Source organism: Microtus oregoni, unplaced genomic scaffold, assembly GCF_018167655.1.
Source record: "Microtus oregoni isolate MIOR12 unplaced genomic scaffold, Mior012 000005F_ref0000423, whole genome shotgun sequence".
NCBI classification, from domain to species: Eukaryota; Metazoa; Chordata; class Mammalia; order Rodentia; family Cricetidae; genus Microtus; species Microtus oregoni.
This window is the reverse complement of record NW_024543064.1, coordinates 40766496-40793672: the sequence shown is the minus strand read 5'-3', so window position 1 is coordinate 40793672 and position 27177 is coordinate 40766496. Positions and strand designations below refer to the sequence as shown.

At 41.3% G+C, this 27177-nt stretch overlaps 1 protein-coding gene across 1 annotated transcript in view; it reads right to left on the bottom strand.

Annotated features, from left to right (window-relative positions):
* The window catches only part of Zyg11b (zyg-11 family member B, cell cycle regulator), a 53896-nt gene that overhangs the window by 13995 nt on the left and 12724 nt on the right, over positions 1 to 27177 (bottom strand). Inside the window, exons 2-8 of the mRNA XM_041651361.1 lie at positions 25227 to 25392; positions 19674 to 20428; positions 13874 to 14014; positions 10531 to 10707; positions 3899 to 3963; positions 2468 to 2567; positions 2175 to 2225 (exon numbers count right to left, since the gene is read on the bottom strand). Coding sequence (XP_041507295.1) covers positions 2175 to 2225; positions 2468 to 2567; positions 3899 to 3963; positions 10531 to 10707; positions 13874 to 14014; positions 19674 to 20428; positions 25227 to 25392 — 1455 coding nt within the window. The remainder of the gene's footprint in view (positions 1 to 2174; positions 2226 to 2467; positions 2568 to 3898; positions 3964 to 10530; positions 10708 to 13873; positions 14015 to 19673; positions 20429 to 25226; positions 25393 to 27177) is intronic.

Here is a 27177-nt window from a genome sequence, read left to right as displayed (position 1 = left end):
TATTTTATGTGTTCTGCTGTGAAGGTGTTAGATCCCCTGCAACTGGAGTTACAGACAGTTCCATGTGTCGTTGGGAATTGAACCCAGGTCCTCTAGAAGACTAGCCAGTGCTCTTAACCACTGAGTCATCTCTCCAGCCCCTCAAAGAGGACTCTCAATGAGAAAATAACTCCGTAAGATTGTAGGCCAATTCTGTAGTGTACTTCCTTGATTAGTGCTTGCTATAGAAGGGCCCAGCCCATTGTGGATGGTGCCTTTTCTGAATAGGTAGTCCTAAGGACGTGTAAGAAAGCAGACAGGGCAAGCATTCCTCCATGGCCTCTGCATCAGTCTCTGTCTTTCCTAGATGACAAACTAAGATGAAATAAACTCTTTCTTCTACATCTGATTTTGACCCTGGTGTTTTATCACAACAACAGAAACCCTAAGACAGCAGCCAAAACTAGTCTCTAAGTCAAGATTCTCCTTTCTCAGTCAACAATTCCTTAGTCTGGACCTTCATTTTTCCTTCTTATCCTTCCCTTATTTCTATTTGTTTTTCTGTAAACAATAGTTTCGCTAGTACTGTGTAGAACTGCAAACTGGACTATACGAAAAGTACTTATTTGTGTTCTCTCTACCCTCTGTTTCTCTCTTGGTCCCTTTCTCTGTGAGCAGGGTGGATCTCATGTCACCTTAAATTCACTATATACCAAGAATGATATCGGACTCCTGTCCTCCAGCATCCACCTCCCAAGTGCTGCAATTGCAGGCATGTACTACCACACGGGGTTATGTGGTGCTGAGGATGAAGTGTGTTCATTTCACACACGGAGCTATATCCTCAGACCTCTGTTTGCTTGCCTGTTTGCTTTCTTTCCTTCCGTCTTTCATGTGTGTGCAATATCTTCTTTTTTATTTTAAACTCATTTTGATTTTGTGTCGTGTGTGTGACAATGAAATGCATGAAGGACTGAACTTCTGTAGTCAGAAGAGAGCTTGCAGAAGTTGGTTCTCTTCTTCCACCATTAGATCCCAGGGATTGAACTCAAGTCACCAGATTTGGTGGCAGTTGCCTTACTGCTGAGCCATCTCACTGGTCGTGAACCAACTCTCTTAACTGGTCATAGAATACCATTCTAATAAAGCCTGGGACTTAAGAAAATGAAGAGGGGTTGAAGGGAGGCAAAACTAGCATTTTTTAACTTATAGTTAATAATACTTATAGTATCATTTCCCAGGGACACAAACTAAATTTAAAATATTAAGTAATTTGGTCATAATCAACTTGATAAAAGAGTTAGAAGGCCTAATTCTAACAAATTTCAAGTTTTTTTTTTTTTTTAAGAAAAAAAGGAAAAGGCTGGGCGTGGTAGCTCACACCTGTAACACCCGACTTAGGAGACTATGGCAGGAGGACTGTCACAGCTTCAAGTCCCTCTTGGGCTACACACAATAGTAAGAGAATTGAAGTTAACATTGGATATTAGGATGACAATAGCTTTGACATGTCTTCTCGTAAGCTACGTCTACTGTAACTAGCCTGGTCTACAGAGTGGGTTCTAGGACAGCCAGGACCGTTACACAGAGAAACCCTGTCTCAAAGCCCACAACCCCCAAAAATCAAAACAAAACAAAACAAAAAAAATTGAATACAATCATTTAGAAAAAGTGAATTTATTAAAAATAAAGAGAGAAGCCAGGACAGGGGTGGTTCTGTAGCAGAAAGCCGACTTAGTATGTGTGCAGCCCTGGCTTAGCTCCCCAGAAACACAAACACCTATACCCATATAAACCCACAAAAGACATATCACATTACTTGTCAGGAGGAAAAAAGAAAAGAGAAGAATACTAGTAGGGACTGGGAAAAAAGAAAAGAGAAGAATACTAATAGGGACTGGGAAGATGACTCAGAGATTACGAGCACTGGCTAATCTTCAAGAGGATCTGGGCTTAATTATCAGCACCCACATGGCAGCTCACAACTGTAATTCTAGTTCCATGGGATCCAATTTACTCCTCTGGCATCCACAAGCACTGGGTCAACTCCACACAGTGCACAGACATACATGGAAACAAAGCACCCATACACGGAAAATAAATACATTTTTAAAAGTTAAAAAACAACAAGAAACCAACCAAACAAACAAACCAAACCAGTATGTAGTGTTCTAAAAAGAGGGAAATAAACTCACCCGGACAATGAAGAGCTCAGCACCAAGCTGTGCGGTTTGTTCTGTAGAGAGCTGGAAGCAAATATGAGACAAAGTAAATGTCCAAGTACTCATGGGTGTAAGTTTACTATAATTCACCACAACAGCCTCCATAGCTAGACAACCAGCTCATTAGCCTCCAATTCTGCAACACTTAACACAAATAAGCAGGCTAGCAAAGAGGTGTACTAACTTTTCTGGCACACAAATGGAAGGGGGCAGTATTAACTGTAACGAGAAACAATTGCCTTTAGGAAGTCATTCAGAAACGTTACCTTAGCAGCCAGGATGGAAATGATGGCAACTGCCATTCTTTGCATGTTTTGATCTTCATGGTTGCAAAGCCACTGCATGACAAGCTTGGCTGCTTCAAACCTGAAAACACAAGAGGGTTTCCTCAATACTGGAGATCCAGGCATAATTTTAGGGAGTCAGGTGAGGGCTGATGCTACAACTTAGTGTGTGGGAAGAGAAGGGAAGCTTTCTCTTAATGAGAGAGAATAACAAATTACCATTAGTGTCTTTTTGGTTTCTTTCCTATGCTGGGGATGGACCCAGGGCCTTGTCTAGACAGAAGCGCTACCAAAGATATAGCCCCAGTCCTTTCTCTTATTTTATTTACTGTAGTGTTTATTATTTTTATCTTCCTTTTTGGTAGTGTGAGTGTTTGTCTATGATGTGCATGAGTGTGCATGCATGCTATGATATCCATGTGGCTGTCAGAGGACAACATTTGAGACTCAGTTCTTTTCTTCCACTGTGGGTTCTAGAGTTTGAACTCAGATGGTCAGGCTTTTGTGGAAAGTGCTTTTACCAGCTGAGCCACCTTGCCAGCCCTTGTTTATGTCTTTTTGAGATAGGGTCTCGTGTAGCTCAGGCTGTCCTCAAACTCTCTGTGTAGCCAAAGATGACCTTGAACTGCTGATCTTCCTGCCTCCACCTTCTGGGATTACTGGCACGTGCCACCATACCTGGCTCTTTGTTTTTATTCTGAGACAGTCTTAATAAGGTGCCAGGTAGGCTTTGAACTTTTGATTCTCCTACTGGGATTATAGGCCTGCACCACTGTGCTCATCAAAATGATAGCAATGGTGGAGAAGCAGGAGCATAGGGGCTGAGGAGAAAGCTCAGCTGGTAAAGTGCTCGCTGTGCAAGCATGCGGACCTGAGTTGAATCCCCAGCAACCATGTCAAAGAGCTCGGCATGGCAACGCATACCTGTAATCTTAACTCTGGGGAGGCAGAGACAGGAGGATCCCTGGGACTTGATGGCCAGAAGTCTAGCCCACTCCGTGAACTCCAGGTTCAGTGAGAGACCCTGTCTCAAAAAAATAAGGTAAGGAGCAATTGAGGAAGACACCCAACGTCAACCTCTGTTTTTCACACTGATACATTAGCACATGGTGCACACACATATCAATAACAATACATACACACACACACAAATACACACAAAGACACAATAATGTAGAAATACAGTCAAAATTGGCATTTTATCTTCTACAATAAAACATTTTAGTATATCAACATCACAGCTTTAAGCATATTCTTTGATAAAAACGTTTAAAAGTTATTTATACGTGAGTGTGTACACACACACATCTTCTCACAAAGCATGCACACAGAGGTCAGAGGACAACTTGAGGGAGTCATATTTCTACCATGTGGTCCTGGGGACTGAACTCCCGTTGTCAAGCTATTACTTGCCTGTTAAATGGGACATCTTGAAGAATTCGATCACTACAAAGTGAGAGGAGGCAATTCTTCTGTAACTAAAGAATAAAAAGGAGAAAACAAAACAAAGTCGAAAAGAACATCATTCTGTTACCTGTTAACCAAAGACAAGTTTTTTTAAAAAAAATTTAAAAACTATTGTTTAAATGTGTGTAAGGAGAGTGTGGGCATGCTGAGTGCTGGAGATGGAACCCAGGGTTCATGAAAAAGCTCCAGTTTACAACTATACAACTAAGCTATACAACTATACAACTAAGCTCCAGTTACTGTTTTTAAATCTTGAAAAACACAATTTTTTTTCTTGGTTTGAGACAGATCTCTCAATTATATATCTCTGGCTGTCCAGAAACTAACTATGTAGACCAGGCTGGCCTCAAACTCACAGACCTCACCTGCTTCTATCTCCTGAGGGCTGGGATTAAAGTCATGTGCCACCATGCCAGGCTCAAAATTATATTCTTTAAACTAATTCTTTATAAATGCTATCAAAATAAATTGATTGCTTTATGTAAACTTTGTTTTTTAATTATATATTTATTATTTATATAGTGTTCTGCCTGCATGAATGCTTGCACGCCAGAAGAGGGCACCAGATCTCATTATTGATGGTTGTGAGCCACCATGTGGTTGCTCGGAATTGAACTCAGAATCTCTGGAAGAGCAGCCAGTGCTCTTAACCTCTAAGCCATCTCTCCAGCCTAAGAAAATTTTGTATTTTTAAACATGGGAATTCAATTCAGGTTTTATATCAGCACATTAAATTATGATCTTTGAAATGTATTTTGATTTTGCAAGTGTTCTGTCTGAGTATGTGTGTGCCCAGCATGTGTACCTACTGTCCGCAGAGGCCAGAGGATAGCAGTGGATCACAAGGAGGTTGTCAGCCTCTATGCCAATACTGGGGACCAAACCTGGGTCCTCTGTAAGAGTGAGTCTTGGCCGCTAAGTCAACTCTCCACCCCCACCCTGTTTTTGTTGTTTGTTTTGAGACATGGTCTCATGCAGCCTAAACTGGCCTCTAACTTACTATGTAGCTGAGGATGACTTTGAACTTTTAACCTTCCTGCTTTCACATCTGAAGTGCTGGGGTTACAGGCAAGCAAGTGTATACCCTACTCCAATAGACGGAATCCTGGACTTTGTATATTCAAGGCAAACAATCTCTCAACTGAGCTATATTCTTAGGTCCTGGTATTTACATCTCTCAGGATGCTTTCCTAGTTTTCAACTGCCCTAACTGCCTCTTCTTGAGCTCCCAGCAGTGCAGTACTACTTAGCTGAAATGTCTGGAAGAACAAACACCGGATTTCAGAGCTTTTAATGTACGGCAAGATTTCAAAGAGCAGGTTCTGTTGGAGCCATTATATTGAAAAATGGTTAGGAAAAACAGTCGACCTATTATGGAAATAGGTAGGCCACACTAGGCAAGCAGCTTGTGACCAGAGTGTAGGAAGGACAAGCATTTAGATTTGGAAACATCTCCAGGCAGTGATGGCACACACCTTTAATCCCAGCACTTGGGAGGCAGAGGCAGGTGGATCTGTGTGAGTCTGAGAACAGCCTGGTCTACGAAGAGAGTTCCAGCTAGCTAGGACTACACAGAGAAACCCTGTCTTGAAAAAACAAAAACAAAACAAAAACAATCTGAACAAAAAATAAATAAATAAATAATTGGGAACATTACCAATTGAGCAGACTAAATATAAAAATCCAAAATCTGAAATGCCCTAAAATAGGAAGCTCTCTGAGTAACACATAGGCATCAAGCATCGAAGGTTTTTTTCCCCCAGTCTATGATTTTGAATTTTGTTTTTTTTAAATATTTATTTATTTATTTATTTATTATATATACAATATTCTGTCTGTGTGTATGTCTGCAGGCCAGAAGAGGGCACCAGACCTCATTACAGATGGTTGTGAGCCACCATGTGGTTGCTGGGAATTGAACTCAGGATCTTTGGAAGAGCAGGCAATGCTCTTAACCACTGGGCCATCTCTCCAGCCCTGATTTTGAATTTTGACATTAGGGTTCTTAAGCTGACTTGTTTCTTAGTATTCACTGTGTTGTGCTACATTATGTGTTTTTCTATCTGAATTGCAGACCTTGTCATAGGGGCACATATCCTAAACTGAATAAAGAGACACTAAGCTTAACTGAACTGATGGCTTAAACTGGTAACAGAGAAAAGCATCCCTGCATCTGACTGATGGTTTATTCCTTCTGCAAAACACCATAAGCAAACAGAGAAGATGACATTTGTTACAATCTCCAAGTTCCGACCATCTGAAATTTTGACTTTTGTGGCTCTAGCCTCAAATATGCAAATATTTAAGAATTTTGTATACTGCCATTCACCAAATTTGGCTATCGCTGGCCTAATCCTACACTGTCCTTCCTACATTCTGGTCACAACAACTCGCCCTCTGGAATGGCATGCACATTCCATACAGGTCCCACTGCTTTTCTTACCCGTTTTCCAAGATGTGACTCCATCACTTGTTCTTGGAAGTCTCCCTGTCCCTGTCCATACACCATGTACCTGACAGTACTACTCACTTCCCTCAACAGCCTATGGCATTCAGTTCAAACAGCTGAAAAATAAAATGCTCGTAACAGCATCCAGCAGCTGCAACTTTTCCTTCTGTGAGGGGTTTCCTTATTTTGACAGGAGTCTTGCTAGGTGGAGCAGAATAGCCAGTAATTCCTGGGCTCAAGAGATCTTCTTTCCTGAACCTCTCTAGTAGCTGGGATTACAGGTACATAACAGCATGCTATCTAAATATTAAGTCCTTTTTTCAGATTTATTTATATAATATCTGTGTGCGTGCGTGTGTGCATGCACGTGAGTATACACAGGTACCACATGTGTGCACTGCCTGTACAGATCAGAATAGGGCATCGAATTCCCCCTGAAGCTGGTTTTACAAGTGATTGTTAGCTGCTATGTAGGTGTTGGGAATACATCTAGATTCTCTTAAAGAGCAGAAAGTGCTTTTAACCACTGAACCATCTTTCCAGCCCCATAAATTAAGTAACATTTAAATGTTCTATTTTAAAACAATTTGCAGGGCAGTGGTGGTGCACATGTTTAATCTCAGTACTCAGAGGGCAAAGGCAGGCCAACCTGGTTTACAGAGCTAGCTCCAGGACAGCTAGGGCTATAGAGAGAAACCCTGTCTCAAAAAAACAAAAATAGGCCTGGAGAGATGGCTCAGAAGTTAAGAGCACTGGCTGCCCTTCCAGAGGTCCTGAGTTCAATTTTCAGCAACCACATGGTGGCTCACAACCATCTATAATGGTATCTGGTGCCCTCTTCTGGCCTGCAGGCATACATGCAGGCAGAACACTGTGTACATAAAAAATAAACCTTTAAAAAAAAAAAGAACCAAAAACAAATAAATAAATAACAATTTTATTTGTGGTATGGGTGGTTTGATGTGTATGAATACGTGGGAGCCAGAGGTATACACTGGTACTCTTTCACTATTATTCTTCATCTTATATTTTGAGACAAAGTCTCTTACTGTGGTGGTTAATCTCAACTGTCAATCTGATGTGATTTAGAACCACTTGAGGGATGGGCTCCTGGGCATCTCTTGCAGGGTTGCCTTGATTAGGTTAACTGATGTGAGAAGACTCACCTACTGTAGGTGACATCATTCCCTAAACGAGGACCCTGTACTGTACAAAGGGAAAAGGTGTGCTAAACACTAGAAACCACCACCATCCAATCCTCCTGGTCCAGGATATTCCCCCAACAATGGACTGTAACCTCAAACTATAAGCCAAAGTAAATGCTTCCTTCAGTTGATCTCGGCAGAATATTTTATCACAAACTGGAAAAGTAAATAATATACTTACTGAACCTGGAACTAAAGTTTCACCTAGACTAGTGGCCAAAAAACTCCCAGGATCCACCTGCCTCTGCCCCTACAGTGCTGGAGATCTGAACTCAGGTCTTCCTGACTGTGCAGCAAGTACTTTACTCAATCTCTCAACTCCCTAAATGCTATTAAATAGACAAATATTTATAAAATACATTTATTATAAGGTAGTACCTCTTAATCTTTAATAGATAGACACCACTTGCCTAAGAATTATTTTGGAGGGGATGGATTTGTGACAGGGTCTCCTTTATCCCAGACTGGCTTGAACTCACTACACAGACAAGGATGACCATGGATCCCTGCTCTTCCAGCTTCACCTCCTAAGTGCTTGCATTACAGGAATTTACCACATTGGCCTGCACAAATTTTGTATTTAAAAGCCTTTAACTTTGAATATATTATATTTTAAATAACTTCAAAAACTACAACATGTATTTCTTTTTTGGTTTTGGTTTTTGGAGACAGTGTTTCTCTGTGTAGGCCTGGCTGCCCTGGTACTTTCTTTGTAGATCAGCCCAGCCTCAAACTCAAAGATCTGCCTGCTTCTGGCTCCCAAGTGCTGGGATTAAAGACATCTGCCACTATCACTCGGTCTTATTTCTACCTTTAAATAGCATTGGATAAAAATGATATGGTGCACAGGTCTGCCTGTGATGCCAGCACTGAGAAAAGGCAAAAATTACGCCCCCTTCTCAACAGAAATACTAATAATTAATACACTGGGTAACTTTTGATTTTTTTCAAGTGAGTACATGAAATCATATATGTAGGCTTCTGCAGAGACTGATCTAAGTTGTGGTTTGCAGCTGCAATTGATAGTTTCTTGCTAAAAGACTACACTTCCCAGCTTCCCTTGTGAACTACAGAAATTATTTCTGCCCCATAAGGGGCTGTATCCCATCTTCCTCTGTAGGCATTTCAGCCATCTACGCATTCTAGCATTTGAGTGACAAAAATGCTACTTTGCTGTAAATAAACATGGTACCACCTAGAACCAGACCAAGCCTCTCTTTCCACCTTCATCCCTCTAGAGCTGCTTTTAATAATCTAATACTAACTAAGTATTATACTTTGTTTTGAGACAGGGTTTTTCTACGTGGCTCACACCTTTAATCCCGTGGCTCAGGAGGCAGACCAGGGCGGAGTTCTGTGAGTTCAAGGCCAGCCTGGACAACTGAGCAAATTCCAGGACAAGCATAAAAGCAGGAGAGAACCCGGTTCAAAAACCCCAAACAAACAAACAAACAAACCAGAATGGCCTGCCTCTGTCTCCTAAGTGCTGGCATCACTGGAGTTAAAGATGTGATTAACTACCAGGCAGTGGTGGCACACCTCAGAGTTTGGGAAGCAGAGGCAGGCAGATCTCTGATTCCAAGGCTAGCCTGGTCTGCAGAGTAAGTGGACAGCCAGGGCTACACAGAGGAACCCTGTCTCGAGAAAGAAACAAACAAAACAACAAAAAAGACCACACCCAGCCATTCACTACTGTTTTTAAGAACTCTGTTGTACGACTAACACCAGATTAATACGTTTTCGGTGCTTCTAACTTTTGTCATTATATATGATATTTGTACAGATTTTTTAAACAGATTAGCAGATTTATCAAGATATAATTCACATAGTATACAATCCCTGCTTTGTGTGATTTTTTTTTTTTTTTTTTTTTTTTTGGTTTTTCAAGACAGGGTTTCTCTGTAGCTTTGGAGCCTGTCCTGGAACTAGCTCTTGTAGACCAGGCTGGTCTCGAACTCACAGAGATCCGCCTGCCTCTGCCTCCCGAGTGCTGGGATTAAAGGCGTGCGCCACCACCGCCCGGCTGTGTGATTTTTTTTAGTCTATGCACAGAGTTACAAACCTATTATACCACAATTAGTTTTCACACAGTTCCTTTTTTTCCTAGAGACAGTATCCTGTAATCTAACTGGGCCTCAAACCTGCTGTGTAGGTGAACATGCTCTTGAACTCCTGCTCCTCCCGCTGCCACATCCTGAGTTCTGAATTACAGCGAGACACCACCATACCCAGTTTTATTCAGTGGTGGAGATTAAACCTGGGCTCTGTGTATTCCAGGCAAACATTCTATCAATTGAGCCACATCTCTTGTTCAGTTTTTAGCATGTTTTCCTGTCTCCAAAAGAAATCTAGTTGAGGATGCAATTTAATGACAGAGTACCTAACATTGGCCAGACCCTGGGATTGAGTGTCAACACTGAAAACAAAAACAAAAACCCACATCCATTATCTATTACAATCACTCCATTTTTCCCCACCCTTACTTCCTAACCTTTTATTCTGAATTTATTTTTCTCAGTTTTCATTTGTTAATAACACCAATACATTTTTGGTTCTGTTTTTTTGTTTTCATTTTCTCTATGTATTTTTGGCACTTGCTATATATAGTCCATGCTATCCTTAGACTCAGAGAGATCACCAACCTCTGCCTCCCAAATGCTAGGAGTAAAGGGAGACACACACCATCATGCCTGGAACACCAATAAGTTTTAATTCTGGGCATGGTGATGCATACATAATCTCAGTACTTTGGAAATGGACCTGGAGGTTCAGGAGTTCAAGACAGGTTGGGTTACAAAAGGTCCTGCTTCAAAAGAAGAAAACAACCAACAAGAAGGCTTAGTTATTAAATTGAACTGTTATGGAAATAGGAGGCAGTAAAGAAGAATCTAAGAATATCTGAGTGGGAATTCACAGGTGCTTACCTGCTGGTGATTAGGAAAATGTTCCATGGCCTTGAGCAGCAAATGGGTTACGTCAGCGAGGAGTCGGACAGGCATGCCTAAAGCAAGGTCCTGCTTAGTTAAGTTAAACACACAGGCACTTGCAGCCAGTTGCACAGGCAAATTCATAGGATGGTTTCTCATCCCAGTAACCACAAGCTGAAGCAAAACAAAACAAAACATTTAGTCCTATTAATTCCATAAACACAAACCCTCTTTATATAACAAGGCTGTGTTGCTGTTCTAGATAACTTCAAAGACATGTTCCTAAGTCAGGAGCCTAAACCGATTCCCAAACTTCCTTCCTTGACGTGACGTGCTGTCAGCTGGAATGCAATAAAATCCATCCTCTCAAGGACTATACAACTATTCTTCATTTGTCTTCTTTCCCTTCTAAAATCTTCCCCACTCTTCAATTCAGCTGAAAACTTAGCTTTCTTTAAAATTTATTTTATTTTATTATTTACTTATGTGTGTATGTGCCCTCACAAGAACCAGAGAGGGTGCCGATCCCTCAGAACTGAAGTTACTGGCAGTTGTGAGCTGCCTGACGAGGGTGCTAGAAACCAAGCCCCGGAGGTTCTCCGAACAGCAGCAAGTGCTCTCAATTAACCACTGAGCCCTCTCTCCAGCCCTGGAAAACCTAGCTTTCAACCACACTAAGAACACTCAAGTAACTAGAAAAGAAACTTCAGATTCTGACTGCCCATGTATTCTCTTTACCAGGATATAGAAATCCATATGGCACCTTGCCAAACAATGATCCCAATCCTCTCTAAAGCTGATCCTTCCATGGATATGCCAGATCATTTCTTCGTCTGTCTACTCAAGAAAATAATTACCTCTATGTCATTTTTTAAGTTCTGGATTGGAAAGATAGACATATTTTAAAAGCTATTCATTTAAGGGGTTGGAGCAATGACTCAGTGGTTAAGAGCACAGACTGATCTTCCAGAGGACCCAGGTTCAATTCCCAGCACCCACATGGATCTGACACATTCACGACAATGCACATGAAATAAATTTAAAATAAATGATAAAAAAGCTATTCATTACAAATAAGGGAGCACTGAACTTGCCTGTAACTCCAGTATTAGGAGCTGAGGCAGGAAGACTATAGATTTGAGGCCAAGATGGGTGACATAGCAAGATCCTGTCTAAAAAACTGAAATTCTCCTTTAATCCTATTTCTTTAATCAACTGCCATTTTTCCCCTTTGCATTTTTTTACAGCAAAACTCTTTATGTGAATGGGCTTTAATCTTTAAACAAATGAATATTTCAAATCAGGACTAGAGATCTAGTCCTCTATGCTTAGTTTTATAGAAGTCAAAACTGAAGCTGGGCAATTGTGGTAAACACCTCTAATTCCAGCACTCGAGAGGCAGAGGAAGATGGATTTCTGAGTTTGAGGTCAGCCTAGATTATAGAGTGAGTTCTAGGAGAATTGGGGCTTTAAAAAAAACTAATTTGTTTGTTTATCTATTTATTTTTTTCAGGACAGGGTTTCTCTGTGTAACAGTCCTGGCTTCCCTGGAACTAGCTCTTGTAGACCAGGCTGACCTCGAACTCACAGAGATCTGCCTGCCTCTGCCTCCTGAGTGCTGGGATTTATTGTGTGCCCGGACAGATTTATTGACTGATTGATTGATTTATTATGTATAAAGAGTTCTGCCTGCATGTATGTCTGCACACCAGAAGAAGGTACCAGATCTTATTATAGATGGTTGTGAGCCACCATATGTTGCTGGGAATTGAACTCAGGACCTCTAGAAGAACAGCTAGTGCTCTTAATCACTGGACCATCTCTCCAGTCCCAGCCAGGACTTTTTTATCTGGTGAAAAAAAAAAAAAAGAGAAGCGAAGGAACAAAAACTGGAAGGGGGGGGGGAGAAAGCAAATACCAGCATCTACTGGTTTATACGGAGGAAGTGACAGGCATTAGTGAAAATAATAAAATGTTACAGTTCCTACCCAAGCAGTCCATTAAAAAATTTAAGACACTTAGGGGATCAAATCAGTTCCGGCTCTGACACAGGCCCTCAGTTTCACAATTTATAAAATGGAAAATAAAATCTAACTCTTCAGATTGTTCCCACTAACTGAAAAAGTCTCTTTACATGTGGGTGCTAGGAATCAAATCTGGGTCTTCTGCAAGAGCAACAAGCAGGGCTGGAGAGATGGCTCAGAGGTTAAGAGCACTGGCTGTTTTTTGGCTGCTGTTCCAGAGGTCCTGAATTCAACTCCTAGCAGTCACAAGGTGGCTCACAACCACCAATAATGAGATCTGGTGACCAGGCAGAACACTATACATAATAAATAAACAAGCAAACCTAAAAAAAAAACCAAAACAAACAAACAAACAAAACCCAGAGTACTCTTAACTTCCGGAGCACCTCCCCAGCCCCTAGGCTCTCTTTATAAAGCCTAGGTTGTTCTTAAACTTGCTATTTAGCTCACCTGGGCTTGAACTTGTAACCTTTCTGCCTCAGTCTCCTGAATGCTAAGAGTTATGGCCTAATACCACCATTTCCAAGTGAATCTGTGTGTGTGTGTGTGTGTGTGTGTGTGTGTGTATAAATACTGGGGAATAAATATAAACATTAGGGCTATGCATCCATTTTAGGAAATGCTCTACCACTGAGCTATAGCCTCCATTTCTCACTTTGTATATAACCTATGCTGGCCCTGGGCTCACTCTGTGATACAGGTCAAACATGAACATGTAATCTTCCTGCATCTGCCTCCTGCATAATTGGAATTATAGGCCCAGTTAAATATTCATGTTTGTTTATTTATTTTTAGGACAGAATCTTTAATCCCAGCATTTGGGAAGCAGAGGACAAACTGGTCTACAAAGTGAATTCTAGGACAATCAGAGCTACATGGAGACACAGTCTCAAAAAAGAAAAGAACCCCCCTACTGCCCCCAAAAAGAATTTTCTTTCTTGGATGGGATATATCTTAGTTGTGAAGTACTTGTCTAATATATGGAAAGCTTTGTATTTAATCCCAGTATAACAGAAAAATGAAAAAAAAATCTTTTTCAGCTTTCAAAAACATCTTAGCTGGGCAATGGTGGTGCATGCCTTTAATCCCAGCACTTGGGAGGCAGAGACAGACAGATCTTTGCGAGTTCGAGGCCAGCATGGTCTACAGAGAGAGTTCCAGGACAGACTCCAAAGCTACAGGGAAATCCTGTCTGGAAAAAAAACAAAAAACAAAACAAAACAAAGGAGATAGACAGAGAGAAAGATAAAAATAAAGGTCAAAACACACAAAATCTACTAGTAATTTCAATTTTTTTCACCTGTTTTTGTTCTTACCTTTAAGATTTCTGGCTTTGTTTTTTCCATCACATGAGTCAAACTAAAAAGATGAAACAAAGCTTCCCGGACAAAAAACGCCCTTTCACTGTACCGCCTTAATGCTTCTGCAATCTGAGTCTCGTTGGCTTCTCCAGACACCTTTGAACAGCCAAAAGATGAGTGTTTAGCATTCTTCTCACCCGCTACCTTTCTCCATCTTAACATCAGCTGGAGAGATGGCGCTCAGCATAACTAAGGCTTGAAACACATGAGAACGCTTCCTAACCCACCACAGCCATCATCTCCAGAGACACACTGGACTAGAGCCCAACACAAGCCTGTAGGTATTTCCTGCCCAACACCTAAAATAAATCTCAAGACATTTCACGCTCCATCAGGCCTTGCTGTCTCACTGAGGCTTTTAAGATGCCTCTTATGGAAAACTCATCCCTTAAAACATCTATCTATTGGGATTACTGGCCTTTCTCCATGATGCTTCAGTCACGCTCTATCTCAGCAAAAGGTCATCACATACAATGTCAACTTAAAACTTTCTCTCTTTGCTTAACTAATTTGTACTAACCCTTCCTAAGTCAATCCAATCTTAGAGAAAGCCTTGCTGACACACCAATCTCAAACCAGGTTACCTCCAAATTTCGTTTTCCTAGTTATGATTCTCCCACTTTACTGACCCATGTACCACTCAACATATGTCAACAGTGACTAGCATTATGCATGGCTCAGAAGGAACACTTATTATGTATGCATCAAATAAACCTTTAATTTCCCCCAGATCGATCAAGCGCCATAAGAGGGTTTATTCAAAATGGAATCTAACTTAATTTATACAGGTAAATACACTTATGTTACACTGTGGTTCTGGGAGCACTGCGCAAACACACAGGTAAATACACTTATGTTACACTGTGGTTCAGGGAGCACTGCGCAAACACACAGGTAAATACACATGTTACATTGTGGTTCAGGGAGCACTGCGCAAACACACAGGTAAATACACTTATGTTACACTGTGGTTCAGGGAGCACCATGCAAACAAATACAGATAATAAAAAGTAACTTTATAGTCAACCTGGTAAGAGAAAAAGAAATGATTAAGATACAGGACTGGTGAGATAACTCAGTAAGTACCAAGCCAGCATGAGGTACACCAAGACTCTATCCCAACTCCTAACCCTTCAAAAAGAACAGAAAGAAATATGGACTATGAACATGTGTAGCCAAAAAATAAAACAATTCTGAAATTCTACTCTGAGGAGAACTGTAAAAGTCAAAAGGACTGTTTTTTGTTTGTTTTGTTTTGTTTCTGACAGTCTCACTATGTATCACTGGCTGATCAAGAGCTCTTTGTGTAGACAGGCTAGCTGTAAACACAGTGATCCACCTGCCTCTGCCTTCCAAGTGCCGGAATTAAAAGTGTACACCACCATGCTGGGCCAGGAGACACATTTAAAGGAAAAGAAAAGGAAGGAAGGGCCTATGAGGCAGATCATTGGGAAAGGGATCTGCCATCAAGCATGAAAACCTGAATTTAGTTCCTGTGACCCACATAGAAGCAAATCCTGCAAGTTGGCCTGTGACCACCAAACATACTACGGCACATATATATGAATGTATTCATATTTATAATAGGAAAAAAAAGGGAAGAAAATAGAGGATTGCTGGGCGTGGTACATACCTTTAATCCCAATAATTAGGAGGCAGAGGCAGGAGATCTCTGAGTTCAAGGCTAGCCTGGTCTACAGAGTGAGTTCCAGGTGAATCAGGAGCTATAATGATACCCTGTCTCAAAAACAAGACGGGTGAGGGAAGATGGGCACAAGATTGCATGCCTTTAAGTCCAGAACATGGGAGGCAGATGAATCTCTGATTTTGAGGCCAGTCAAGGCTACATAGTGAGATACTGTCTCAAAAGAAAAAAAAAAAGGTGGGGGGTCAGAGCTGGAGAGATAGCACTTATTTTTATAGAGTGCCTGGGTTTGATTCCCAGCACCACACATAAAACTTAAAAATCTAAAAAAAAAAAAAAAAAAAAAAAAAAGTGAAAGGGAAGAGAAGAAGGCACCTACACACTAAGAGATGCTGCAGACACTCCAGGCATGGAGAAGGCACCTATACACTAAGGGATGCTGCAGACACTCCAGGCATGGAGAAGGCACCTATACACTAAGGGATGCTGCAGACACTTCAGGCACGGGGTGCTGCCTCAGTGATTAATAGAGCATACTGGGCTGGGCAGTGGTGGTGCACAACTTTAATCTCGGAACTCAGGAGGCAGAGGCGGGTGGATCTCTGTGAGTTCAAGGCCAGTCTGGTCTACAGTGTGAGTTCCAGGACAGCTAAGGCAACTACTCAGAAAACCCTGTCTCAAACAAAAAGAGAGAGAAAGGAGAAAAAGAACATATTGCTCTTGCAGAGGACTGGAATTTTGATTCTCATCACCCACACTGAGCAGTTCACAAGTATCTGTATCCCCAGCTCCTTTAGCTGCCAGTTTCTCTCTCCCTCCCTCTCTCTCTCTCTCTCTCTCTCTCTCTCTCACACACACACACACACTCTCTCTCTCTCTCTCTCTTTCTCTCTCCCCCCCCACAATAATAATAATGATAATGATGATAATTAGGGTTTTTTTTTTTCTCAAGACATGGTTCTCTAAGTAGTCCTGGCTATCCTGGAACTCACTCTAGACCAGGCAGGCCTCAAACTCAGAGATCTGCCTATCTCTGCCTCTTGAGTGTTGGGATTACAGGTGTGCATCACTATGCTCTACCTATAATAAATCTTAAAAAGACATTCAAAAATTTTTTGCCTTTATTTTTTGAGTATGTGTGCCATGGCACATATATAGAGGTTAGAGGGCAATTTGAAGGAGTCAGTCTGATGGTCTGAGGTCAATTCCGGGCACCAACATGATGTAGAAGATAATGACACCTGATAACCCCCACACATGTGCAGCAAGCATGCACACCCTCCCCAATAAATAAATAAATGTAACAAAAATTAAGACATTAAAAAACATACAAAATAAAATACAATAAACAAAACTAAGATAAAAGAATAATTGCAGGGCTGGAGAGATAGCTCAGCGGTTAAGAACACTGGCTGCTCTTTCAGAGACCTGGTTCAACTCCCAGCAGCAACATGGCAGCTCACAACTGTCTGTAACCCTGTTCCAGAGGATCCAATGCACTCATACAGACATACATGCATGCAAATCACCAATGCATATGAAATAAAAATAAATAAATCATTAAAAAGTTTTGTTTTGTTTTTTTCTGGTTTTTCAAGACGTCTTTGGAGTCTGTCCTGGAACTCGCTTTGTAGAACAGGTTGGCCTCGAACTCACAGAGATCTACCTCCTCTGCTTCTGAATGCTGAGATTAAAGGCATGTGCCACCACCACCTGGCCATAAAAAAGTTTTCTAAAAAAAGAACAGTTGATTCTTAAACTTTTGGGTAAGATTAATTATAGAAATAAAATACAAATTTGCAGGGCTATAGCATAGAACACTGTAACAGCAGAAGCCTTAAAAATGAGGAAAAACACAGTAAAAGAAAACAAGAAAAAAAATAAAATAAAACAAACAAGGTAAGTATGATGTCCTAGAAGCTAAGTTTAATAAAGCAAAAGTACTACAAGGAGGAAAGCAACGTAACTGTCAAATACCTCTCTGGGTCGGACAGGACCAAGTATGAGAATCAACTTTGGGTTTAGGAGATGTCAAGGAATTCTTCAGAGTTCAGAGTCACAGCTTGGTTGACAAAGTAAGCCTTGGGAGTTAGGTGGCCAACAAACTTAAGACCTTACTTGTGAAGTGCAAGATTAGGAAATGAATGATGACAAAAGCCATTGAAGGAATTCTGTGGTCGGAAAACCAGCTACGGTGTAAAGGAAAACCCAGGAAAAGCCAAACCAAGACTTATTTCAGTAGAGGTGGGCAGGCAGAGTAGGAAGCACACACACTTGAGATTCAAACTGTCCAATGCACAGAACAGGTTCTAAGATCAGCTGGCTATCACTCCTAGAAAATCATTTCTGGGGCTGGAGAGATGGCCTTGCAGTTAAGAGCACTGCTATTGCTCTTCCAGAGGACTTGAGTTCAATTCCCAACACCCACATAGCAGCTTGAAACTGTATGGAATTCCAGTCCTAAGAGATGTGATGCCCTCTTCAGGCACAGGCACAGGCACACAAATGGTACACATACATCCAGGCAACGCATTTGTACACACAAAATAAAAGGAATGTCTTTTGGGACAGGGTATGGTGGCATACAGCTTTAATCCCGGCTCTATAGGTAAAGGCAGAAAGAAGGATCACTGTAAATTCAAAGTCAGTCCCTCCACATTGTGAGTTTCAGGCCAGGCAGGGCTACAAAACTAACTAAAAACAAAACAAAAACAAACAAAACACAAGAAAAGAAAAAGAAAAACCATTTTCCTAACTAGGTATGGCGACTCACATCTGTAATCCCAAAACCCAGGAATCTGAAGCAAGAGGACTATGGAGACACCAAAATAAGTAATGCTTATGTAAGTACAATAAATACAACAGGTGCTTAGAAACACCTGCCCCATAGGAATACTGGGAAAGTATACTGGCTGTTTCTTGGATCCATTACTTGGCCTTATAGCCAAAAGCCAAGCTAAACTCATGGTAACACAAAACTGAAATAACCATTTTAGACATGACTCTTAGCAATTACACTAAATTGGATTTTTGTTTTGTTTTGTTTTTGAAGACAGAGTTTCTCCAAACATTCCTGGTGTCCTGGAACTCATTCCGTAGACCATGCTGGCCTTGACGTCAGAGATCATCTGCCTGCCTCTGCCTCCTGAGTGCTGGATTAAAGGCAAGCACCAGTACCACCCATACAAATTGGATAAATTCTAACAAAAGAGACAGGCAATCTCAGTTCTTTTCCTTCAACCTGTCTTATTTTTGAGCTGTCAAATCAGTAGTCAAAGGAAACATCAACCTTTGTACATACTTGAATAAAGAAGTTCTAAGGAGCCTTTGTCTGTTTTGAGTCAGTTATGTAGACCTGACTTGCCTGGTCCTTGCTATGTAGCTCAGGCTAGCCTCAAAACCTCTGTCTCAGTCTCCTATGCTATTACAGACATGAAATACCATGCCTTATTTTTTTACAGTGTTTTTAAATTATTTACTTGTTTACGTGTATGATTTTATCTACATGTATGTCTAATGCCTGTAAATGCTACAAGAAGACATCAGATCCTCTAGAACTAGTTACGGATGGTTGTGAGCTGCCATGTGGGTGTGATGGGGGTTGAACGAGGCCAGGTCTTCTGCAAGTATAGCCAGGGCTCTTAACTGTTTAGCCATCTATCTCTCCTGTCCAAATGTTTTAAAACATTATTACTATTGTTGCTGTTGTTATTAATATTATTTGTGACAGGGTCTAAGTAGTCTTAGCTAGTCTGGAACTCAGTATGTATACCAGAATTTCAAATTCTGAAATCTGCCTGCCCAGAGTACTGGGATTAGAGGTAAGCACCCTAACAAATGAACTCCATCCACAGGCCCCACTGGACATTTGAGACAGGGTCTTACTATGTAGCCCTTGCTACCTAGAACACACAGAAATTCACTTCCCTCCGCCTCCATGAGTATGCTTGGCCCCGCTGGACTTTTATTTGATACTACTAGCCTAATGTAAGCCTTTCCACTATACAATGATTTTCCATGCCTTGTTTCATATAATAGACCGTTATCCTAGTGAGATCTTGCGGAAGTAAACAACTGACCGTCAGACAAAATACATTTTTAAGATCTAACCTTCAAATGTCCTTTGCCCGTAAGGAATTCAGAGTAACCAGCATCTGTGGCCAGCAAACCTACAAACTGCATGCTGGGCCGCTGCTGTATAAAGGCTTCAACAGCTTTGTCTGTCACATGCTTCCTCCCTGAAACATCCAGGGAGACAAGATTAGGCAAAATGTCCTTTTGCTCTAACAATCGCAGGGCTATGTCTGATGTGAATTGTTTATCATCTGAGATGTCAAGATGATTCAGATGTCTTAGTTCCCGAACAACATCAAGGATCTGGGTAGTAGTCATTTTTAAACATTTCAAATGGTGCATGGTGAGAGACTTGAGTCGGTCTTTGCAGGCCAGCAGGGCAGTGATATCTGTGATTGAGGTGTTAGAAATGTCCAGGCTTTCCAGTCTAGGCAAGGAAGCGACTTCAGCCAGGTCTTCGTTGTAGAAGAGGACATTAGTGATGCTCAGAGCGCGAAGGCCAGAAAGTCGGCTGAAACACCGCTCATACGGGTCCTCGAGGGACAGAGTTAATGAGTTTAGTACTAAGCACTGAAGATTTTGCTGGATCCACTTGTTACTGCCAAGGCCAGTTATGATGTCTGTGATAGTGATGTCGGCGTTCACACCCGTGGCATCAAGTTCTACTAACTTATGGTGGCAGAAGGCTTTCCGGAAAGCAACAGCGGAAATCTTTGCTTTGCGAATGCAAGCTCGCTTTAGGCGCATCTGATTACCCCTGAAAATTCCCACAGTTCCATCATTCAGCAGACCTGGGGGAAAATAAGCAGTATTTTAACTTAAAAACAAAACAAAGAAGCAAACAAAAAACAGTCAAAGAATAGCAAATATTTCCATCACATTTTAAGTTTCTAACATAATTCCATGTAGCTTTATTACACTTGATACAATTCTGTGAGATGAAGATACTATTACGTAGACTGAGATTCAAAAGGGGACTTTCCAAGATTATGGAGCTGGTAATAGCAAATAGAGATTCACCAACACCTGTTTGTCTTCACTCTGAGACACACAGGCAGCTGCGATCCCCAGTGCTTCCTTACAATTAGATATACCACATATAGTCAAGGGGCTGTAGGCTTAAGCACCCGCGTGTCAACTATGATTCCCCACACGCTCCTCTCCTTCTGGGACAAAGGAGAAGCTTCAAGTTCTAGAGAGATTGTATTATGAGGGCTGAGTGTCTACCAACCTGGATACTAATGTAACTAAAGAAAGGGAATCTTCAATGGACCTTGCAGAGTTTATATATGAGCAACGTTTAAACTTTACACTAACATATTGATACCAATATATTTCTAGACTACCTTTTAAATTCACAATACATTATTACATATATAGACATACACACAATATATTTAGTAGATATAATGGCTAGAATTCATTGTTAAACTATTAGTCAGAGCTGGGGATGATGGCACACACCTTGAATCCCAGCACTCAGGAGGCAGACGCAGACAGATCTCTGTGAGTTCGAGGCCAGCCTGATCTACACAGCCAGCACTGCATAGAAACCCTGCCTCAAAACAAACAGGCAAAAAATCCACTAGCCAGATCTGAAACCTTTTTATTTTGGTTTAGTGTTTTTGAAGCTGTTGTTGTTTTGTTTTGTAGATGGGTATCTGTGTTTATCAGACCTGGCTGCCCAAAACTTGCTTTGTAGATCAGGCTGGCCTCAAACTCCCAGAGATCCACCTGCCTCTGCTTCCCCACTCCTGGGATTTAAGACGCGTGCCACCACACCCCGTGTGGCTTAGTTCTTAAATTTTTAGAAATTGTACTTATTTATTCATGTGTGTGCACATGTCTGCACATGGCATGGCATAAGTGTGGAGGTCAGAGGACAACTCTATGGAGTTCGTTCTTTCCTTCTACATGGATCCCCAGAATAGAACTCAGGTCTTAGGCTTGGCAGTGGTGCTATTTATCTTGGGAGCCATTGGGTCAGCGTCTGGCGTTTTGTTTGTTTTTGAGACACAGTCTCACATTGTATCTCTGACTGGCCTCAAACTTGTAGACAGTGCTTGAAACACTGGCCAGGCAGTGGTGGTATATGCCTTTAATCCCAGCACTTGGGACACAGAGGCAAGTGGATCTCTGTGAGTTCAAGGCCAGTTACAGGACAGCCAGAGCTACACTAAGAAATCCTGTCTTGGGGGGAAAAAAGAAAAGAAAAGATCTGGGCATGGTAGTACACACATGTGATCCCAATACTGGAGAGACTGAGGCAGGGAGATCATTTTGAGTTCATTATTTAGTTAAACCCTCTGCCTCAAACACACACACACACATGCACACACAAACACACACTAAAGTAGAATAAAGTTTTTTCCTAAAGAAAGAGGGATAAAAGAAGAAATTATAGGACAAACGCAAAAACAAACAAACAAACAAACAAACAAAAAAACAGAGCAAAGTAAAAGCCTCTTAGAAATGCTGGGCCATGGCAGTGCACACCTTTAGTCCCAGCACTCAGCAGGCAGAGGTGGAAAGATCGCTTGAGTTTGAGGCCAGCCCGGACTACAGAGCTAGTTCTAGGACAGCCAGGGCTACACAGGGAAACCCTGCCTTGAAACAAAAAAGGAAATGACCTATTAGACAACAGTGCTACAGAATATGACACATAGGGAAACCCTGTTTCAAAAAATAAAATAAAAAAAAATCAGTTGCATCATGCTAAGGGATGTGTAGACAAAAGGCAGTACAACAACCCTGTCAATCAACACAGATAACCCCCCTCATTCACATCTATAACCAGCTCCTCCTTCCACTGAACTCCTCAGGTGGTCCCATCTCTCTTGGTAGTGTATCTGTGTATCTAAAACTTGAACTTTTTATTTTGCTATAATGAATCTTACTGATTTTTTTTTTTTTGGTTTTTCGAGACAGGCAGATCTCTGAGTTCAAGGCCAACCTGGTCTACAGGAGGAGTTCCAGAACAGTTAGCCAGGACTGCACAGAGAAACCCTGTCTCCAAAACCCAAAAACAAACAAATTTTAAAAACCTAGCAACAGAAAAGAAACTAATATAACAAAAAACTGAAACTGTTTTTTTTTTTTTTTGAGATAGGTTTTCATGTAGTCCAGACTGAACTCAAACTCTCTCTGTAGCTGAGGAAGACCTTGAACTCCTGATTCTCCTGTTCCGGCCTCCCAAGTGTTACAGGCATGTGCCAATACACCTAGCTTTTATTTATTTTATTTTTGGAGTATATATGCATGTTATACTGTACATGTGGAGTAAGACAGGTTTTTCCTTTCACCATATGGGCCTGTGGAACTGAAGGTCATCAGCTTTGGCAGCAAGTACCTTTACCCACTAAGCTATTTCAGGGGCCCATTACATCTGGCTTTTTATTTATTTTTAATTTTTTAAATTGTTTTTACTGAGCTATATATTTCCCTTTCCCAGGGGCCCCATGCTCCCAATTTACTCAGGAGATCTTGTCTTTTTCTACTTCCCATGTAGATTAGATCCATGTATGTCTCTCTTAGAGTTCTCATTGTTTTCTAGGTTCTCTGGGATTGTGAACTGTAGGCTGGTTTTTCTTTGATTTATGTCTAAAAGCCACTTATGAGTGAGTACATATTTGTCTGAGTCTGGGCTACCTCACTCAATATGATGTTTTCTAGATCCATCCATTTGCCTGCAAATTTCAAGATGTCATTTTTTCTCCTGTGTAGTACTCCACTGAGTAAATGTACCACATTTTCCTTATCCATTCTTCGGTCAAGGGGCATTTAGATTGTTTCCAGGTTCTGGCTATGACAAACAATGCTGCTATGAACATAGTTGAGCACATGTCCTTGTAGTATGATTGAGCATCCTTTGGGTATATAACCAAAAGTGGTATTGCTGGATCTTGAGGAAGGTTGTTTCCTAATTTTCTGAGAAATCGCCATACTGAAATCCAAAGTGGCTGTATCAGTTTGCACTTCCACCAGCAATGCAGGAGTGTTCCCTTTACCCCACATCCTCTCCAGCATAAGTTGTCATACTTTTAAAACAAATTTTGAGACTGAACATGCTGAGCATGATCACTGAGAAATACTGATATTACATAATCTCTTAAACTGTTGCACAGCATTTTAAGCGACTTACTTTTTTTTTTTTTGGTTTTTTCGAGACAGGGTTTCTCTGTGGCTTTGGAGCCTGTCCTGGAACTAGCTCTGTAGACCAGGCTGGTCTCGAACTCACAGAGATCCGCCTGCCTCTGCCTCCCGAGTGCTGGGATTAAAGGCGTGCGCCACCACCGCCCGGCGTGACTTACTTTTAATATATACTACTTACTGATAGTTATTCTGGTTCCTGTGTCAGAATGTGAGTTAAGCAATTCAGTGAAAATAATCAAATATAGAGGTTTTCTTTTCTAAATTATACCAAATAACTCAATTACAGCTCCATTTTCTTATTCTTCTTTGGGATGCATAATATGCATTCACACCTAACAATATTTTTCTTTCTTTTTCTTCTTTTTTACTTTATATGGGTGGGGGTAAAAAAGTATGTGCAGAGGCCAGAGGAGATTTTCCAGTCTTCTGTTGTTAGTCTTCTTCCTGTGCAGCAGGGTCTCTTACTGAACCGGGAGCGAATGGTTCTTCTAAGTATTTATTTTAAATCAGGGTGGCAACAATAATCCTTTCGTCTTCATTCCTTAGCAAGTGCTGGGTGTAGCCACACCTGGCTTCTCATATGACACTGGGGATCCTAATGCTGAAGTACTTCATGTTGTTGAAGTCCTTTACCCACTGAGCCACCTCCAGCACCCAACAGTATTTTTCATACCCATGTATGTGAAGCAGAGGCAGACGATCTCTTGACTTTGAGGCCAGCTTGGTCTACAGACTGAGTTCCAGGATAGCCAGGGCTACACAGAGAAACCCTGACTCAAAATCAAAACAAACAAACAAACAAAAAAACAACAACAGAAAAGAGTCAAGACCAGAAACCAGTTTTTTCATAATAGTATGATTCTCCCACTGTCAAGAGAAGATGTAAGGTATTTCTATACCTGTTGACGTCTATGTAGAAATACTGTAGTTAGAAAAGTTCCTTTTGCTATAAGAATCACTTTTTAGGTGTTGGAGAAACGGCTCAGTGGTTAAGAGCATTTGACATTTCTATAGAGGGTCAGTGTTCAGATCCCAGCACCCACAAATACTCACAACCGTCCCTAACTCTAGTTCCAAGGGATCTGACACCTTCTTTTGATCTCCATGGGCACCAGGAACACACATGGTGCACATACATACAAGCAGCCAGAACACTCATCCACATAAAATAAATAAATCTAAATATGTGTGTATTTTAAAAAATTACTTCTTAAATCAAAAAAGAAAAATAATGGTTTGCCTAGACTGGAAAGGAAAAAAAAAGCATTAAATCTGAAGCAAAAACAGGTCAGTAACTGAATTCCTTTTCCTAGAATCAGGCTCATCTGACTTTTTCTACTATTTCTAAGAAAACAATTAAAGGGGCCATAGCAGTATTTTACAATCCAATGCCAATTAACAGCACACAATTTGTGTCTTCCATCTTTCATCATTTACCATGAAATGCCATGGTCTGAAGCAGTCGGTCAGCTACCTCCTGTGGAAATACTCCGGGTTCCTGCAGACACAGTGTTCCGTCTTGTCTTGCTGAACAGAACTTCTCAAGGTTAGTGGTCAGGAAACTCAAACAGATGTCAAGTAAGGAATAGGGAGATGCTTCCTCCTTGGAACACAGGAAAGAGCATAAAGGAAACACAAAAGCGAACAAATTAATTTCCAGAAAAGTGGAGAATAAAACGCTTATTTACTCATTCAATAACTATTTATTGCCTATGAGACAGACAATAAATACCATGACAGCAACAGATACTGTGTTAGGCAGTAGGACATAGTCTGTTATGTGCATCTCAGAAGAACAGACATCCTGAAACAAATTTCCACCATCCCTTAAGTACTACAAGGGAAACCACACTGGGTACATGTGAACACCCAGCTGATTCTAACCAGTCAGAGGCAGATAGGGAAGGCCTCAGAGGAAGGGCAGATTAGCCCTCCTAAGTCATCACCACGATGCGCTATCAGGTCTTCATAGGCTCTCCCCACACTGAAGACAGCACTCCTTTTTCTTGTCTTTTGAGACAGAGTCTCACTGTGTATCTACCTCTGGCCGGACTAGAACTCAATATATAGATGAGGCTGGCTTGGAAATCAGAGATCCACCTGCTTTTACCTCTGAAGTACTAAGACTAAAGGTGAGCATCACCACGTGCAGGCATAAAGCCAAAAATTCTTAAAACTGTTGACTTTCCTGTCTGAATCCTTCTGTGCTATGTCCACTTAGCACACAAACTAGAGTTATCTGAATGGACAGAACCTTAATAGAGAAATGCAGGAAGAAAAGGTTTGTCTTAGCTCACAATTCCAGATTTCAGTACATCACAGGTCAATCAAGGTGTGAGGAGTTTAAAACTGCTCACATCACATCTACAATCAAGAGCAGAGGGACGAGTCATACACATTTGGTACTCAGCTACCCTTCGACTCTTACACAGCCCAGGACCCAAAGCCAGAGAACTGAACTGTACCACTAACTTTCAGGCTAAGTATTTCCACATCTGTGAAGGCACCAAGACAGTCCCCCAAAGACAAGCCCACAGGCCAACCTAATGTAGACAGTCTGTCACTGAAATTCTTCCCAGGTGATTTTAGAGTGTGTCAAGTTAACAAATAATTAACATCACATCTCCCTACTCTATCAAATAAGTATTTTTACAGTCTTCCCTTTCACCAGGAGTGTGGGTACTTTAGAATTCCTGCCTTTATGTGGTGGTCTCAGTCCTAATTCTTATGAATCAAATTCAAAATGTCATCTACTACTTGAAAGGCTCCTAAGGTTGACAAGCCCATCAAGAGACAACAATGGCACTACTAGTGACCTTTTCCTGTACACATGAAAGCTGTTTTTGTTTCATCTGTAAGAAGTACTTTTATAGGCTGGCAGTGCTGGTGCACACCTTTAATCCCAGCACTTAGGAGGCAGAGGCAGGTGGATCTCTGAGGGCAGCCTGGTCTACAGAGAGAGCTCCAGTACAGCCAGGGCTACACAGAGAAACCCCTGCCTAGAAACACCTTCCTCTAGAGTCATTCCATTACATTTTTATTTAGCTATTGTGTGTGTGTGTGTGTATGCACGCACACATGTAGGGATGTATAGTGTATATGGGAGCACATGCCAACATATACATGCAGAGGTCAGCACACCTGTCTTAGTCACTGTCCTACTGCTGTGAAGAGACTCCACGGTCAAGGCCACTCTTTAAAAGCATTTGATTGGGGATGGCACATAGGCAGACATGGTGCTGAGAAGTAGCTGTGAGTTCTACATCCTGATCCACAGGCAGAGATAGAGAGACAGAGACTCTGGCCTATCCTCAGTGATACACTTCCCTCAACAACCCTTCTAATCCTTCTAAGATTTGTTTCTCTCTCCACATGGGTCCTAAGGACT